At 33.7% G+C, this 17,672-nt stretch overlaps 2 protein-coding genes across 2 annotated transcripts; one reads left to right on the top strand and one right to left on the bottom strand.

Moving 5' to 3' along the window:
• Positions 1 to 10,711: 10,711 nt before the first annotated feature.
• Positions 10,712 to 15,956, bottom strand: LOC8277693 (pentatricopeptide repeat-containing protein At3g26782, mitochondrial). The gene is made up of 4 exons (XM_048376485.1): positions 13,280 to 15,956; positions 11,762 to 11,844; positions 11,398 to 11,608; positions 10,712 to 11,235 (listed from the first exon to the last, which is right to left on the bottom strand). Exon 1 carries the CDS (start codon positions 15,826 to 15,828, stop codon positions 13,672 to 13,674), a length of 2,157 nt encoding a protein of 718 aa, XP_048232442.1. The 5' UTR covers positions 15,829 to 15,956; the 3' UTR covers positions 10,712 to 11,235; positions 11,398 to 11,608; positions 11,762 to 11,844; positions 13,280 to 13,671.
• LOC8277694 (beta-amylase) lies at positions 11,107 to 13,631 on the top strand. Its single transcript, XM_002515666.3, has 7 exons — positions 11,107 to 11,313; positions 11,417 to 11,815; positions 11,972 to 12,136; positions 12,227 to 12,490; positions 12,567 to 12,776; positions 12,985 to 13,224; positions 13,307 to 13,631. Exons 1-7 carry the CDS (start codon positions 11,107 to 11,109, stop codon positions 13,514 to 13,516), a joined length of 1,695 nt encoding a protein of 564 aa, XP_002515712.2. The 3' UTR covers positions 13,517 to 13,631.
• Positions 15,957 to 17,672: the final 1,716 nt, after the last annotated feature.

Below are 17,672 nucleotides of genomic sequence, written 5' to 3'. Positions count from 1 at the left end.
CTTCTGAGATATATATTTTTTATTTTTTAAATGTGAAATCGTGTATGAGGAAGTGAGGGGGCTCATAGTATATATAGGCCTTAAATCAATTTCTGATTTCTGAATTAGAAAATCACTATGTACAGTCGATCGGCTGTATGTAGAGCTGAATCGGTTGAGCATACAGTCGATTGGTTGTATGGCCTCCTGGTGTAATTTTTTGCCAGTTTTGGAAATTTCTCGGGCGCTCATTTAGTTTTCAATGCACATAAGCTCAAATGAATGCAATAATAAAGTAAAATGAGAAAAATAGAAACGGTTCAAAAGCTAAAATCATGATTTTATATCTTCAAAAAATCAAAAGCTTACAAGAGTCTTAAGTTCTACAAGTAAAGAAGAAAGTATATCAAAAGTTGGAGTTCTCTCTCGAACCCCCCATCTCGTCATCTGAGTCAGTGTCCATTCTCTGAGTCTGCAAGGCCGATAACTGAAGGGTCAGCATATTGATTCGACGTTGCTGAGCATCAATATGATGTTACCGATCGTCCACTTGCCCTTACAAGCCTTCATGGTGCCTTTGATAAAAACCCAAAAGGAGATTAGTTAGTGCATCTAATACATGCATACGTGCATATATCTACATTGCATAGATCATCTTCTTACTCGTTGGTCCTCGCTGAGGATAAAGAATTGCCTTCTTGTAGCACTGACCAGTTGATGTACATGCTCGAACTAATCCCTCTGAACCTGTATTTGAATAAATATGTGACTAACTTTTTAGGAAAACCAAAAGGTAAAATTATAGAAGAGAAGAGTAACTTATATGAGTATAAGTACTCGGAGTGAACTCTGGAGGAAGGCATTATTTCATGGCAAGTCGGTGCTTTATCACACCATATGGCCTCCAATATGACACCATTTGGATTTGGAGGGAATAAAATACATGCTGGAACCATATCAGATATGGTCATAGAAGGTGCCTTAGAGGCTGCACTAGCAGAAGAGCTTGTGATGTGGGAAGGCCTAGAGCATCAGGTAGATCGTCCCTCACTCGACTCACGAACAGTAGGAGCTCGGTGGATGAATTGTAGATAAATAATTAAGAAAGTGGGACACAACCATAGGGGAATTCTAAGTGAATCCAAGAAAATACCTGAGCTATAGCGTCATCGCCTAGAGGCACGACGCCCAATAGCTAAGGGATGAACAAAGTATAGTCCGCCCGCCGAGATCGAATAGTGAGATCCTCGGGCTCATCATACCCTGTTAAGCACTCTACTAACTCCTCCGCAACAAGATTTGATATCCAGAACATGGAAAGAAAAGGAGATAAGGGAACTCGATGCCTATTAGTGCCTCGCTCCTAGCCATAGATCCTCTCTCCTAAGTACTAGGTCCGAAAGGCGGGTACGGTCAGCAAAATCCTCCTCTGCTCGAGGTCAACCACAGATAGCATATAGGGTTCCCACTAACTGCACTCCTCCGGCCAAGTGCCTCGAATCTACAAACCAAAAAAGGTAAGTAATAATATAAATAGAGCATGAATATGACTAGTGAATTGTATTTACCCCATCCTAAGTCAAGCTATTGATTCACATGCGGTGCATGTGAACTTGAGCCCACTCCAAGATAACAGTCTTGCTCGAGCCCTAGCGACTCAAGCGAGGAAAAGTTCACGAAGTGCACATGGGCTATAAATCCACTAGAAGGCTGATCTTTAAGGCCCAAACCTGTAGAAAAATAATTAGCATTCATTGCGTTTATAAAAGAAACTAAGGAACAGAAGTCAATGCATAACTTACATAGATCGCGTGCCATAAACCACAAATCCTTTTACTACCTTGGACTGCAATGTCCATCTGATGATACAAATATGCGAGAGCCGCAGATTCTCAGTTGTAGAAGGAGACTTGGTCCAAATCCCACAGTGGGGCCAAATAATGGAAGTTCAGTAAGTTCTCTGAGTCATTGAACAATGTCGTTTCGAAGAGGTACACTAAGAAGGCTTGGGCCATGTGGTCAACCTCCCGAAGAATAAAGCCCCGGTAGTAAGGGGGATTCTCTGATAAGCAATGCAATGCGAGTTCTTGAACATCGGCAAGAACCCAAGCAAGTTTTGTGATGAAGCACTCCCAGACATCGGAATGCTAATCATGGATCGCATCGTCAAGTGACACGGGCAGGTCGAAGAAGTCAATGTCTGTAATGGCAGAAAAAGAAAGAGAACAGAGAGTCAGGTCACCAACCGGGGTGTGGAAGGTGTGAGTCATGTCCATCCACCTCTCGAGCAGGGCATAGACAGAATTATGATCGACCCTCCCAGTGACAGATGGGAGTATGGCTATGAACCAACAAAAGCTGGTATAACAAGAATCAACAAAGAGAAAAATAGAGAAAAGAACAAAAGCTAATTTGAGAGAAAAAATTATCGTTCATCATTAGGCAAAAAAGATCTAGGTCACTAAGAAGAAGGCTACTCAAGAAAGAACCTTTTTTAAGAACTTTTTTTAATCGATAGAAGTTTTCTCAACATCACTCCAGCACTAGATTCCCAACTAGTCTTCGATTCAACTACATCTTCATCACATGAGACTCGAAGAACCATGAACTACGGTGACAACCTAAAGGTTCCTCCAAACATGCATCCATCATCATCCTAAACTGATTTTTTTATTTTCTCCTTATTAATATGATTATGGTTGATTTTATAGGATTAGATTAGGATTTTTTATGAATCTGCATGTTATCAGTTTATTGGGTTTTGAAATATGATAATAAGAACACTAGGGTTTTAAATCTGATAATTTTGCCAATATTAGGGTTTCGAGTCTGATTAACCACATGCATAGGATTAATGATTAGATTTATATTTTTATTATAATTCAGTAATTAAATACGTTTATTATAATTGTATGATTAAACTACTGGCTTTGTTTACTGTATGTTCATTTTTTTAAGGTTTGCATAGTTTTTTTAAGGTTTTGGGCTTAAATTGACTGTTATTTTCTATTTTCTTTTATTTCTTTTATGTTTAATCAATTTTTATTCTTTGTGCATGTGAAAATCGGCTTTAGGGACGCAATTAATGCACTGACAAGTCAAAAAGTCTGCCTAGAAACCCTAAAGTCGATCAAATATGCCATGTTTTGTCCCAAAAATTAGCCTTTTATCGAGTTTTGATGTATTTTGTGTATTGTATTAGAATCTTAGGACTCTCTTTGCAGTTTTGATTGTAAGCCGGATTGTAATAGTTAGTTTTATTTCATGCATCTTGTTTTGCTTATTTTCTGCTTATCATATGATTAAATATGTATTATGTGATTGATTATTTAAAATGGCCATATAGACTTAGGGCTAAAATTAGACCCAATATGAAAACTATAGTCCAATAGGCTGATCAACATTAACTCGGCTTCAACTCTAAAATAAAAGTAGACTATGGGCCTTGGTATGTCTTAGTTAGGATTGGGCTTTAATAGAATTACGTTCACACAGAATAGGCCTTATCGTAATAAGTAGTCCATTAGGCCTAAAAGATTAGAAATCAAAAATATAATTTGTAAATGGGCTAGACTAAGTATATATATATATATATATATATATATATATATATATATATATATATATAATTAATTAGTAATTTAAATTAACATCGCTAATACGGCCTGAGCTTAGATAAAATGGATTAGACCTAAGTGAGTTATGTATGTTATGTAGTATGTCTATGTATGAACTGCTAGTGTTTATAGGGAATAATTTGTTAAATAATAAAATTAAAGACTAATATACACAAATAAGAAAGTTGGCTTTTAGATCCATCTCTAAATTTTGTGGCGTAAGCTTCCTTATGGAATTTAAGAACGCCACTCGTTAGTAAAAGTTTCCCAGTGATTACTCGGGTGTCGACTCTCATCTCCGTGCTAATCTCAGTGATTAGTTAGCGTGTTCCCGATTAGGATAAAAAGCCTTACAATATCGTAGTCGCTAAAGACACTTAGGTGCGCGTCCGAAACCACCCCCCACACTCCCACTTCATAAGCCTAAGGTCATTTTGGTGAGAAATTGGAGAAGAAAACTCTCAATTTGGTGCAATTGGGATACATCTAGTAAATCTTAAGGAAGAATTCACCATTTCAAAACTGATTTTGTGGAATTTGGTTAAGAAATGAGAGAGAAATCACGAAAAAGAGTGAAAAAAAAATTTAAGAGAGAAAAGTGAAGAAGAATAGATAAAAGTGAATAATGAATGGATATAGGGATATATACATGTCCTGAAGAGGGCAAAAATATCGTTTAGATCCCTAACCTATTAAAATCACGTTTTAGTCCAAAACAATTCGATACAAGTCCTCAGAAGACACATAGAAAGTCAGTTGGCATCTCGAAGTGAAAGTTTTCTAAAAGTCATAAATTGAGTCCCTAACCCATCAAAATTACACTTTAGTCCTTGAGCGGGCCAAGTACTAGTATAGCTTCCAGAAGGCATCAAAACGAATCAAATCGCACCCCAAAATGGGAAATTCTAACTAAAAGTACTCAAAAGTAAAAAATTACTGACTTGACCTGAAGTAGTAAATTATTTTCTGAAATGGAAAATAACTAGAGGAAAGTCTTTGCAATCATGAAATCAATGAGTGTGGTTCCCAAATCGACGGACGTGGTTCTAAAGTCAATGGATATGGTTCCCAAATAGCAGGCGGAGTCCTTAACCTAAGCAAGTGAAGTCCTTAAAAGTTCAAACGGGCGTGGTCCCCACATCAAACTAACAATCAAAGTTTGAGCTTATGAGGCGTGGCTTCTACAACTCACAAAGATATCCTTTTGTCTTATCCTTGATATTTATAATTAGTCTTGATTTATTTAAATGCATTCCATGCTTATAAATTTCAACATATCAAGGGCAGCTATCAGCATTCCATGCTTATAGATATTGAGGGAATTACTGAAAATTCTATAATGAAAGTTACTGCCTTATTGGGTATCGGAAGACGAAGGACGAGAGAATTCAAGATTAGGTTTGCGGTTAATTCAACCAAAATTATCTTTTTTAAAATCAATTTAGAGTTAATTGTTAAAAAAAATAAAGTTTGAGAGTCAAAACAATGAGTTTAGCAAGTTCTGGGACTAAAATGCCAACTTTTCATAAGCTTTCTCAATATAGAGCCAATTGTCGATCGGCTTTACACAGTGCCCATTTAGGTTTTCTTGTTTGACATAATTTCTTTTGACACTTTTACATTCAGATACAAATTCTAGAAGGTATTTGACGATAATTATTAGATTTTTATGATATTTATTTAAATTTTAAAGACTTGATTTATTGGATATTTATCGATTCTTTAAAAAGAATTTTAGATAAAACTAAAGCATATCTGTTCCTCCAGGATTTTCTTAAAAACCTACCTCTATAAATAGAAAGTGATGGCCTAAAGTTTGGTGCTAACAACAACAACAATAGAAGGCAAAAATATCAATTAGAATACTATGGATTAAAAAACTTACATTAATTACTAAGTAGAAGGTTTTTGGTAACTAAGGAGGAAGGTCACTAAGAAAGAACTTAAATTTGAAACTACAAAAGCTTTCTCAATACCTCATCCAATACTAGATTCCCAACTGATCTTCGACTCGAGCACTTTATCATCTCTTTAGACTCGTAGAACAATCAACTACATTGACAACCTGAGAGTTTTTCAATATTCATCCATCATCATCAACATCACTCTCCCATTAAACTAGTTTTCTTGTTTTTTATATTTTTCCTTAGAAACATTATTAAGTTTTTTTTCTGTCTTATTTTCATGGTTGATGTGATTAGATTAGGGTTTCTTATAAATCAATATGTTACTGATTTATTGGATTTTAGAATTTGATAATAAGAACATTAGGGTTTTGAATCTGATAATATGTTTGCCTTTGGATTTTGAATATGATTAGTCACATGATTAGGATTATATGATTAGATTTGAGTTTCTCTAATAATTTTATAATCAAATTAGTTTATTAGGATTATGTGATTCATCTGCCATGTTTGTCCATTGTGTTTTTTAGACTTTTAGGGTTTGCATGACTTTTTTAGGATTTCTGGTTTAATTTGATATTTTTTTAATTTTATTTCTTTCATGTTCTAATTAATTTTTTTACCTTCTGTGCATGTAAAATTGGCTCTGGGACGTGAGACTTACAAAGAAATCATAGAAACCAGCCTAGAGAAGTCTCTAGAGCCGACCAGCTCAGTGCAGAGCCAATTGGCTCTACGTTGAGCCAATTTGCTCTATGCCTATAGCCGATCGGCTTAGCTCTCTTTTGTCCTAATTTTTAGATTTTTATGAGTTTTTGATATTTTTTTTTACGATTTTGTGTACTGTAACTAAATTTTAGGACTTTTATTTACAATTTTACTTATAGGTCGAGTTGTAATAGCTAGATTATTTTATTTTTATTTATTTCTTAGTTTAATATATGTTAAATAATTGTAACATGACTGCTTAATTAAGAATTGACATATAGACTTTAGGTTAAAATTGGACCCAACATGAAGACTGTAGTCAATTAGGCTAATCAATGTTAATTGGGCTTAAGTGCTAAAATCATGATAGACTTAATGGGCTTCACCATGTTCTAGTTAGGATTTGGCCATATTAGAATTAGGTTCACATAAATGGGCTTTATCATAATAATTAGTCAATCTAGGATTAAAAGTTTGGTAAAATATAAATCGTAATCAGGCTAGACTAGGAAGGACTAGTACATAATTAACTAGCAAGCTAGATTAACAACCTTAATGTAGGCTGGGCTTAACAAAGATGGGCTAGACTTAGGTGAACTATATGTGTTATTTTATATGCTTGTATATAAACTGTTGTGTTTATAGAAAATAATTTGTTAAATAATAAAATTAAAGACTAAAATACACAAATAAGAAAGTTGGCTTCTGGATCCATCTCTAGATTTGTGGCGTAAGTTTCCTTATGAAATTTGGAAAACGTCATTCATTAGTAAAAGTGTCTCGGTGAATTATCTGGGTGATGACTCCTATCTTCACGCTAGTCTCAGTGACTGGTTAGTATATTCCCGATTAGATTGAAAAGCTTTATAGTACCGTCTTCGCTAAAGACATTTGGATGTGTACCCGAAATCTCACTCACACATATACTAATTTTATTATACATATACCAATTTCATATAAAATACAATTTTTCCTGCATTTTTGCAGAAATCATATACTATTTTTTGGGTATTGTGATTATCTTTGATTTTAAGATTTGATCATTAAAAGTCAATTAAAAACCCTTTAGACTACTATAGAAAACACTTGCTATGGTATGGATTTATCAATTTTAACTCAAAATCAAAGGTCTAATAAGATAAATAATTTAATTATCCATAAATTGAAATTTATTTTCAAATAATTAAAACACACTGACAAGATCATAATTCGGAGTGAAGATATTAAATTCTTGCAAATCAGAATGTTCTACGGTGAATAACCTTTTTATCATAATTTGCAACCACGTACCTCCTTTCGTCTAAAAAAAAAAAACGCATACTAAAAGTTGTAAAATCAATGTTTTCATATTTACCCAAAAAAATATTAGTAAGAATATTTAATCTGAAATTTAATTTTTATTTATTATTTTTTTAGAGAAATTTATTGGTCAAAACTTAGTGAAAATGAAGCAGTATTGTGTCAGTGAAATGTGCCTATTCAAGGGCTCTTGTTAATTATTTGATGCGCTGTGGGGAAAAAACACACTGTGTGCCAAGAAACACCATTGCTTAAATCTCTATAGATATGGGCACAATAGAAGATAGAATTGAAAGTACAGAGGCCAACAACTTGACACTGCACAAATGAAGACATCTCCAGCCTGCTTTGTCCTTTCATTCACCTTCAGTCCTTTTCTGTTTGCTAACACTTCTTGATTTTTGTTATGAGTGAGAGGTTTACAGAAGCATTTCATTTCTTTTTTCTTTTTCAAGAAGTTACTTTTTTCTGCACCTGTTTCTTAGTCTCTTTTAGTTTTCTGTTGAATTTAGTTCTGTTTAAACCCTTCAACGGGCCTTATTTGAACTATTTTGAGCTTATAAATCCTTGCAAAAAGGAAAAGAATGGATGCTTTAATTCTTTTCCTTCATTAAAGGACGTGTTAAATTTAGAGGGCCAATGAATTGAAATTTTTCAAACATTTTTTTTTTCTATAGTTCTTCAACTGCATGAAGTACTTTGTTGGAAACTTTGGGAGAGCTACTGTGTTATATGGCCATTCAACCCGTATATACGAGAAGCTGCGGCCTTGAGTTTAAAGTTTTACTAGCTATAGATTGATTGATGTGGAGGTTGCCCGAGCATAATTGGATACATTCATGAATATGGCCGGGGTTAAGAGGATCTGCTCAAGTTTTCAATTGATATAATATCAATTGATATTATATAAATAAGAAAATTAGACTCTTTTAAATTTAAAATTAATATTCGTACATTCAATTCAATTATTAAATATTTAATGTTAAAATTTAAAATATATTACTTTTTCATTCGTTACAGTATATAAGATTGATGTAAGAAAAATTTCTTTTTAAAAAAATCTACAATAATTATAAAAAATGACCGGAACTAAAGAACGAAAGAAAGAAGAGAAAAAAAAAAGACCATACGAAAATATGAAAGATTGCACTTCAAACACGTGCTCAATAATCACCAGTCGTAGAATTTTAATGCACCACTACCGTCTTCTCTTTTACTCAATCACCCAACCTTCAAAAACTCACTCCATAAGCTTTTAATCATTTCAGCAAAGTTAGAATTTATTGTTATTACTATTTGGAGAGAGAGAGATAAAGAGGGCTCACCAACTTATACATTACATTCCTTTATTTCTTTTCTTTTTTTAATTCAAGATTTTCACATACTCAAGATACTAAAAAAGAAAGAGTAAAAGCAAACAAAGAACATGTTAAGCATTATACAGTCAACAATTGGTGGTTTGGGAGGTAAAATCAGGCTTTACAACAAGAAGCAGACTGTATGGGCAGTTCCATCAGTGGAAGGTGGAAGAGGACTAAGGCAATTGAAGATGCAAAGACATGGAAGTAACATAGCAAGCAAGTCTCAAGCTGTGGCACCTCAAGTTTCCACCACCCGTTTACAGGTATCCAATAACTTCCACAAATGATTTTGTGTATGTAGGATCATATCTAGAAATATTGATGAAGTTGCACCAAACGCAGGTATTTAAAATTAGAGAAAAAGAATAATATTTATAATAACAATGATAATATTTTTTGTGTGGTACAAGTTTTTAGATGTACCCACACACAATCCACACGTATATAAATAAAGGTCAGGAAAAAAAATCCATTACATGACAATTCAACTGATTTCTTTTAGGAAATTTTTAAAAATCTTAAAATTAATAAAAAAAGAATATTATTTTTACTGTCTAATTTTCTTTTTTAAAAAAAATTCTAGATTTGTAACTTCTTTTTTAAATTTACGATGTAGTTATTTTTTTTTTTGTTTTTCAGTTATTTTGCAGCTATTTCTTAATTTTTCGATTGTTTTACAAAAAAATAATGAAAGGAAAACTAAAAAAAAAACCAAAATCATAATTGTAAAAAATTTATTTTTAATATTTTAACACAATAAAAATAAAAAAAATAAAAAACTGTAAATTTGATATAAAAAAAGACGTATATTTTTATATTTTTAATGAGACGATGGATCCAATAAATAAATATATATTACTTGTCACACTATATACATTCATAAATTATTATTATTATAAAATTTTAAATAAACTATTTAATTAATTAGTTTATGTATAACGTTTTAACATTATGCAATATATTATATATTTTATAAATTTAATAGTTATATCTTATAGAATATTTAAATCCTTTTCGTTGTTCCAATAACCATTGCCAACACAAAATTTATATATAATTTTGATTAGAAAATTCTATACTGTTTATCAAAAATAGGGTAGTGTATCCTTTACCTTGTCACTTGTTTCTCCTCCTTTCCTTAAGGAACATGTCATGTTTGATTTTGCTCATTCTATTTAATAAATCTTTTTCTCACAAAAAAAATGTTGCCACTAAAGGAGATGTAGAGATTGACAGCATAACGATCGGAAATAATGTGACTAGCAAAAAAAAAAAAAAAGGAGAACAATTGAAGGAAAAAGATAAAAGAGAATGAATCTGCTGTTATAAAGATAGAAGAAGTGAAATAAATTAATTAATTAAATAAAAAATAAAAATTTACTTTAGTATTTTTTAGGTTAATATATTAGAAACTCTGACACCTTTTAAGGCTCACATACATCAAACGCATTGATTGAAGTCAAAATTTATAATAAGATATAACAATAAAATTCAACTTTATTTATATATACTTTGATGTAATAATTAGTCTAAAAATAGAAAGAAAATTCTACTAATATAGTATTATAATAAAAGGTTTTATATTACCATAAATTAATATATCAGTACACTAAAACCAAGAATTTCTTTTTGATCACCCAATTTCTACAAATATTTATAAAGTTTTAAGGGTAGAATTGTCTAAAAGATTCTTAATCCTAAAACTATTAATAATTAATAAATATTAATTGAATTAACTCAATCAATAAAATTTATATTTATTATACAATATTAAAAAAAATAACATAAGAAGACGTTTTCCTAATAATATATATAATGATTATAATATGATAGCATAAATTCATGTATCGAGTTTGGTGAGATATAATATATTGAGTTGATTTTTAAAATTGTGTGATATAATAATAAGAGTTGAAAGAAATAAAAGATATTCACAGGGTACACGAGTAATCATATGGAATGTGCATGTGCATATATCTATGTAGTGACCCTCCAATAAATACTTTTGTCGTCTTCTAAATATATGATAGCTGCAAAGTCCAGGCCCAAGGAACCTGAGATGGTCCTGAATGACCCCAATATTTGTCAAATCCCTTCAATTTCTGCACAGCAAGGAATGGGGCAACGTGGCCTTCATCTGTGGTCCAGTAGAAACTATGCATGCAAAGATAACGCCATGGGTTCTTATCTCAGGCAAAGTGTTATCTAAACAAGTGGGTCCGACGTACAGTAGACATAATGCACTCCATTTCATGCAAAGACCAAATTTTCACCTTTGTTCTAGCTATAAAAAGAGCAGGATTCCACAGCAATTTTCATCACACCTTCAAAGCAATTTCCATTGTTCTTATACCAGTCTTCTGTAACCTGAAGAAAATGCAGGGTTCTAAAGCTTACGATGAGAACATGCTGGCAAATTATGTGCCCATTTACGTAATGCTCCCAGTAAGTCACATAAACCATTTCTTTCATTTACTTGTTCAGGATTTGCACACTAAGATCAATAATAAGCATATTAAACTCACTAACCTTTTCTGCAATGTAACAGTTGGGAGTTGTTACAGCTGATAATGTTTTCGAAGGTAAAGATGAGCTGAAGAAGCAGCTCAAGGAGCTCAAAGCAACCGGTGTCGATGGTGTAATGGTGGATGTGTGGTGGGGGATCATAGAGTCTAAGGGCCCTAAGCAGTATGACTGGAGTGCTTACAGGAGCTTGTTTGAACTCATTCAACAAATTGAACTGAAAATACAAGCCATAATGTCATTCCACCAATGCGGTGGCAATGTAGGAGATGTTGTTAACATCCCGATCCCCCAGTGGGTGCGAGATGTTGGAGAATCAGACCCTGATATCTTTTACACAAGTAAAGAAGGCGAAAGAAACGAAGAGTACCTCAGTATTGGGGTAGATCACCAGCCTCTGTTTCACGGACGAACTTCGATCGAAGTAAGTTGAATGACCACATTTTTGCCAACCTGATCTTCAAGCTATAATCAATATATGAAAACAGTGGCATTGCACATAGATGTATATAAGTTCGATCTGAATAATTTAGTGATTTTGCTTCCTAGATGGTGAAATAATATTTCTTGATCTATCTAGATGTATACTGATTACATGAAGAGCTTCAGGGAGAACATGTCAGACTTTTTAAAAGCTGGGGTGATCATAGATATCGAAGTAGGGCTTGGTCCAGCAGGAGAGCTAAGATACCCCTCTTATCCACAAACTCAAGGCTGGGTTTTTCCAGGCATTGGGGAATTTATTGTACGTTTCAGCAATCACACAAACTATAAAATTTTATTTTAAGCCTTCATCCTCCTTTTCTAACACACATTACCTCGCATTTGTCTGTAGTGCTATGACAAGTATCTCAAAGCAGATTTCAAAGCGGCAGCAACAAATGCAGGCCATCCTGAATATGAATTGCCTGATGATGCAGGGACATTCAATGATACGCCTGCAGATACAGGGTTCTTTAAATCATACGGGACATACACTACTGAAGCAGGAAAGTTCTTCTTGACTTGGTACTCTAACAAGTTGCTGATCCATGGAGATGAGATCCTGGATGAAGCCAATCAAGCTTTTCTGGGATGTAAAGTCAAATTAGCAGCTAAAGTATATCGCATAACCATATTTCCTTCCTCACTAATTACTGAAACCGATAATGATATCAAATCTATTGTCAAAACAGGTATCTGGAATACATTGGCTGTACAATGATGCTAGTCACGCTGCAGAGCTTACTGCAGGATATTACAACTTATCTGGAAGAGATGGGTACCGACCCATTGCAAGGATGCTATCGAGGCATTATGGTATTTTGAATTTTACATGTCTTGAGATGAGGGACACAGAGCAACCTGCCAATGCTTTGAGTGCACCTCAAGAACTTGTCCAGCAGGTAAAAAAAACCAATTTTACTACCTTTCAACCCTCTTACATACATGTCTAATGAATCTTTATCTTCAACCTAATTACTCTTGAAGATTAATGCAACAAATCTGATAAAAAGCTAACACATAAACAATTATGCAACTAGACAAAGGTAAACTTACAATCATTTCATGTTAGACCTGTGATTGTTTGATGACGGGCTCGTGTGAGTGCAGGTTTTAAGCGGAGCTTGGAGAGAAAACATTGAGGTTGCAGGTGAGAATGCACTTGCAAGATATGATGCAACAGCTTACAATCAAATCCTTTTAAATGTCAGGCCTAATGGTGTCAACAAGAACGGGCCACCAGAACACATGATGTATGGGATGACATACCTAAGGTTATCAGCTGATCTATTAGAAGAAACAAACTTTAATCTATTTAAGACATTTGTGAAGAAAATGCACGCTGACCAGGTAAGCAGCTTCAAACAAACGCATAATATAATCTGTACGTTAGTTTTTCACTTACCTCTCCTAACATGTATATTTGATTCAGGATTACGTTGCAGATGCCAAGAAGTACGACCATGAGCTAGCTCCATTGCAGCGGTCAAAAGCAAAGATTTTAGTTGATGAGCTTCTAGAGGCAACCGAGGGAGTGGCACCCTTCCCATGGAATACAGAGACAGATTTGCCAGTTGATGGTGCTAGTGTTGGTCTACTTTCTAGGTTGCTGAAAAAGATCAAATCCATATTCTTTAGGTGAAATTTGTGGCTGTTGTAGAAATACAATGTTAATCTCTGCAACATGCCCTCCTAGGGCTGTGTTACGAACTTTTAAGCTATCTGATGTTTGAATAAAAGAATCTGTATTATCCATACTTGGCTAAATGTTAGAAGTGCCTTTCAATTAATAATCAATCACCAGTAATCACCGCAGGAACAAAATCCATCTCTAAAGTGGTGGAACCTACGGATATCCCGCATAATAATTTCCCGGCGAGTGAGCTTAGAGATCAGTTTTATTACAGTGTGGCAATCACCACAAACGCGAAGGTTCTTGATGATTCTTATTGTGGCCCCTGGACCTGTATTAATAAGAATGAAGGCGATAGCCAATCTTTCACTGTGATCCCACAGCATCTTCTCTTTTAATTCTTCATCAACACTGTAGAGCACTGAACTTGTATCAGGCTTGTATCCAGCCTCCTTGAGTAGCTGATTCAAGTGCTTTAACTTGGCATAGATATTTTCTATCTGTGGGTGTGATTTATCCCCAACTAAGAAATGATGAACCATCTTATCTAACTCAACAAAGCTGCAGCCTGGTGGTTTTATCAACCCCTTTCTTCTAATCAATGCTCTAACCCTTTCCACATCATCCCATCTTTTTTCAGCAGCATAAATATTGGAAAGGCAAATGTAGCCACCTACCTGTCTTGAGTTCATATCAAAAAGTTTTTCTGCGCAGATCTCTGCTAATTCAACATTTTGATGTAGTCGGCAAGCATTAAGGAGTGTGGCCCATATATCACTGGAGGGATTAACTGCCATGTTCTTTATAAGATTATATGCTTTATCCAAGTACCCTGCTCGGCCAAGAAGATCCACCAAACATGAAAAGTGAGAAAGTGCAGGCTTCACATTGTAATCCGTTGTCATTCTGTGGAAAATCTCTTTACCTTCAGCAACCATTCCTGCATGGCTACATGCAGACAAAACTGAAGTGATAACACCCTCATCTGGAATGATATGGTTCTTGATCATTTCATGAAAAAGAGAGATAGCTTCTCTCCCCATTCCATGAATGCCATATCCAGAAATCATGGCACTCCAACAAAACAAATTCTTTTCAGGCATCTCTTCAAAAACAAGGTGAGCACAAGCCAAATTTCCACATTTAGCATACATGTCTATAAGGGCTGTTGCCACAAAAATGGTTGCACTAAAACCTTTCTTAGAAAGGTAAGAGTGTACAGACCTACCAAATTCCATAGCCGTGATTTGTTCACAAGCTCCAAGTACAGTTATAAAGGTTATTTTGTCAGGCTTGGTTCCTTCCAAAACCATTCGACAAAATACCCTTAAGCTTTCAAAAGCATCTCTATTTCGTGCATAGCCAGATATCATTGAGTTCCAAGACACAGTATCTTTCCATGCCATATGCTCAAACAATTTTCTCGCATCTACCATAGAATTGCATTTACAATACATTTCAATAAGAGAGTTAATCAAAAAATGATTAAAGACTGAATGCCTATTTCGAACAACATAACCATGTATTTCTTTCCCTTGCTTCTCTGCAAATAGTTCAGCACAAGTACAAAGAAGGCCGATTAAAGTCATGTCATCCACAGACAGTCCAATTTGCTTCATTAAATTAAAAATCGCCAAAACCTCTCTCGGTTTTCCATTCTTGAGATAACCTGATATCATGGTATTCCAAGAAGTCAAATCTCTCACAGGCATTCTATCAAATACCATCCTTGCCATTTTCATGTTCCCAAACTTGGAGTACATTGCAAGAAGAGAATTGCCCACATATATATCCAAATTAAACCCAGTAATCACTACCTCACAATGAACTCTCCAACCAAATTCTACATCCCGCAAATCACCGCACGCCTTAATCACAAAAGGGTACGTAAACTTATCAGCTTTCTGTCCAAAACTTGACATATCTTGATACAGAAAAAGGGCTTTCACTGGAAACCCATTGCAAGCATAACCTCTAATCATAAAATTCCACAAGAAAGAATTTTTCAAAACAATCCCGTCAAAGATTATCTGGGCAGCAGCCATAAGGCCACAACTTGCATAAAAAGCAGCAAGCTTTGTGCTGAGATAAGTGTTGTTTTGGAGATTGCCAGAGGTAATGATATAGGCATGGAGTTGCTGTCCTTTTGTGAAAGATTTGATGCTGGTTAGTGTTTGTAAAACGGTTCCACATTGAAGGGAAGTGAGTGGCTCTGCGAGAGAATTGTGTGAGAAGTAGGCAGTTGTGGAGTATGCCAATAATTTCTTGAGAAAGCGTAGACGTTGATGTTTGAGGAGTTTGGGAGTGAGAGAGCCATTCATGAAGTTTAAAGGAGACTAGGAGATGCTGAATGCTGAGACTTCGAAGTTCAAGAACATATGCAGATGTAAAAGAATAGCGGTAATTTTGCCAGTTAATTGATAATCTTCTAGTCGATTGAGACCCGCGCAATTTCCGACTTGATTCCATTTTTTATATATATAACATATAAAATTTTTATTTTGATAATGTATATTCATTTTTTATATCTAAGATTTTCATTTAAATTTTATAATTTATTTATTTATTTCTTAATTAATAAATTATGCTTTTAGATAAAAAATTGTTTCAATTCTAAACATAATTATCATTACTCTTTTTCCGAATCTAGATATTGAGAAAAAAAGAAAACAAAAAATTCTATAATGAAAGTTACTGTCTTCTTGGATCTTAGGAGGTGAAGGACAGGCGAATCCAAAGCTAGAGTCAAGCTTAATCCATTTAGAATTACCTTTTTAAAATCAATTTAGATCTAATTATCAAGAAAAATAAAATTTCGAGATCAAAATAGCAGTTTTCATAAGTTTAGGGATCTAATTGTAAAATTTTAAAACTTTCTCTACATAGAGTCAATTGAGTTTTTGCACTTCAACGTTGATTTTTGCAGCGATTTTACGTCCAGATATAGATTCTAGAAGGGTTATCTTGACGATAATCATTATTTTTATCGATAATTATTTAGATTTAAAAAAAAAAAGAATACTTGTCGATATAATCCTAAAATATATCGCCTCTCTTAGGGTTTCTTGAAATCCTACCTCTATAAATAGAAAGAGGTGATTAAAGTTTAGGGTTAACAATCAAGAGCTAAAACTTGACAGTAAGTGATATTGATACTTAAAAAACATTAAGAAAGAAAACACAGAGAGAGAAAAATCAAAGTAAAAAAGAGAAAAAGACTGTCGTTCTTATTTGACAGTAGAAGACTCAAACCACTAAAAAATAACATTTTTAGAAACAAGCCACTGAAAAAAAAAACCTGTTTTCTAAGTCGACAGAGATTTTTCTACATCAAATCCAGCACTGGATTTCTACCTAGTCTTTGACTCAACTTCATCTAGGAATGGTAGTCGACCAGGAATTTCCAAGTATTCGACCTGATCGAACTTCGGGCGAGAATTTCTGGATACCCGACCCGATCGAATCCTATTGGGACATATTTGGATAGTGATAAATAGGTTTAGGATGGATTTAGGATTGAAATTTAATACCCGTGTTAGGTTCAGGTTCGACCGCGCAAATATCCACTCCCCGTTTATTTAAACGGGTATTTTATATGGTATCCACGGGTACCCTACATTATTAGACCCATTAATAATTTTTTTATAATTTTGTTCTCTATGTGTATTGATTTAAAACCTTTTATAAAAAAAATAAAGTCATTTTATCATTAAGTCACTTAATTTTTTTAGCAAAACCCATCTTTAGGTCCTCGTTCTTTTCTATTTTATTTTACTTAGTTTCTAATGATCGATTGTATTTTATTAAATCCTTGTACTTTTATTTTTGTCATTTTTAAGTCTTTCCGTCAAGGGCGTGCTTACATACGCCGTTAAACATACTAGTAAAATACTTAATTTTAGTTTATTAGGCCCCTAAAAACTTATTTTATTTTGAGATATCCCTTAATTTTTATTTTTTTATTTTTTTAAGTCTTTACATAAATGTCTATTAATATTGAGAACTTCTTTCTAAGAAAACTTTAAGGAAAACAATGAAATTAAAAAATGCGAATAAGGCGAAAAATAAAAGTAATATAAAAATATTGAAATTGAGAAACTAAAGTACAATTTAGCAACTTAATAGAAAATTAATTTCTTTCTAAAATTAACTTGGTTTTAAAATT

The sequence above is a fragment of the Ricinus communis genome, chromosome 7, assembly GCF_019578655.1.
Source record: "Ricinus communis isolate WT05 ecotype wild-type chromosome 7, ASM1957865v1, whole genome shotgun sequence".
NCBI classification, from domain to species: Eukaryota; Viridiplantae; Streptophyta; class Magnoliopsida; order Malpighiales; family Euphorbiaceae; genus Ricinus; species Ricinus communis.
The sequence above is the reverse complement of the archived record's forward strand: the minus strand, read 5'-3'. Positions and strand labels throughout refer to the sequence as shown.

What these genes read in the sequence shown, in the direction of transcription:
- LOC8277694 (XM_002515666.3), top strand. Translation starts at nt 11,107, where the DNA reads ATGCACTCCATTTCATGCAAAGACCAAATTTTCACCTTTGTTCTAGCT. An exon ending in AAGTCAAATTAGCAGCTAAA is followed by an intron (nt 12,491 to 12,566) that starts GTATATCGCATA and finishes TTGTCAAAACAG; the next exon opens with GTATCTGGAATACATTGGCT. An exon ending in CTCAAGAACTTGTCCAGCAG is followed by an intron (nt 12,777 to 12,984) that starts GTAAAAAAAACC and finishes GTGTGAGTGCAG; the next exon opens with GTTTTAAGCGGAGCTTGGAG.
- LOC8277693 (XM_048376485.1), bottom strand. Translation starts at nt 15,828, where the DNA reads ATGAATGGCTCTCTCACTCCCAAACTCCTCAAACATCAACGTCTACGC.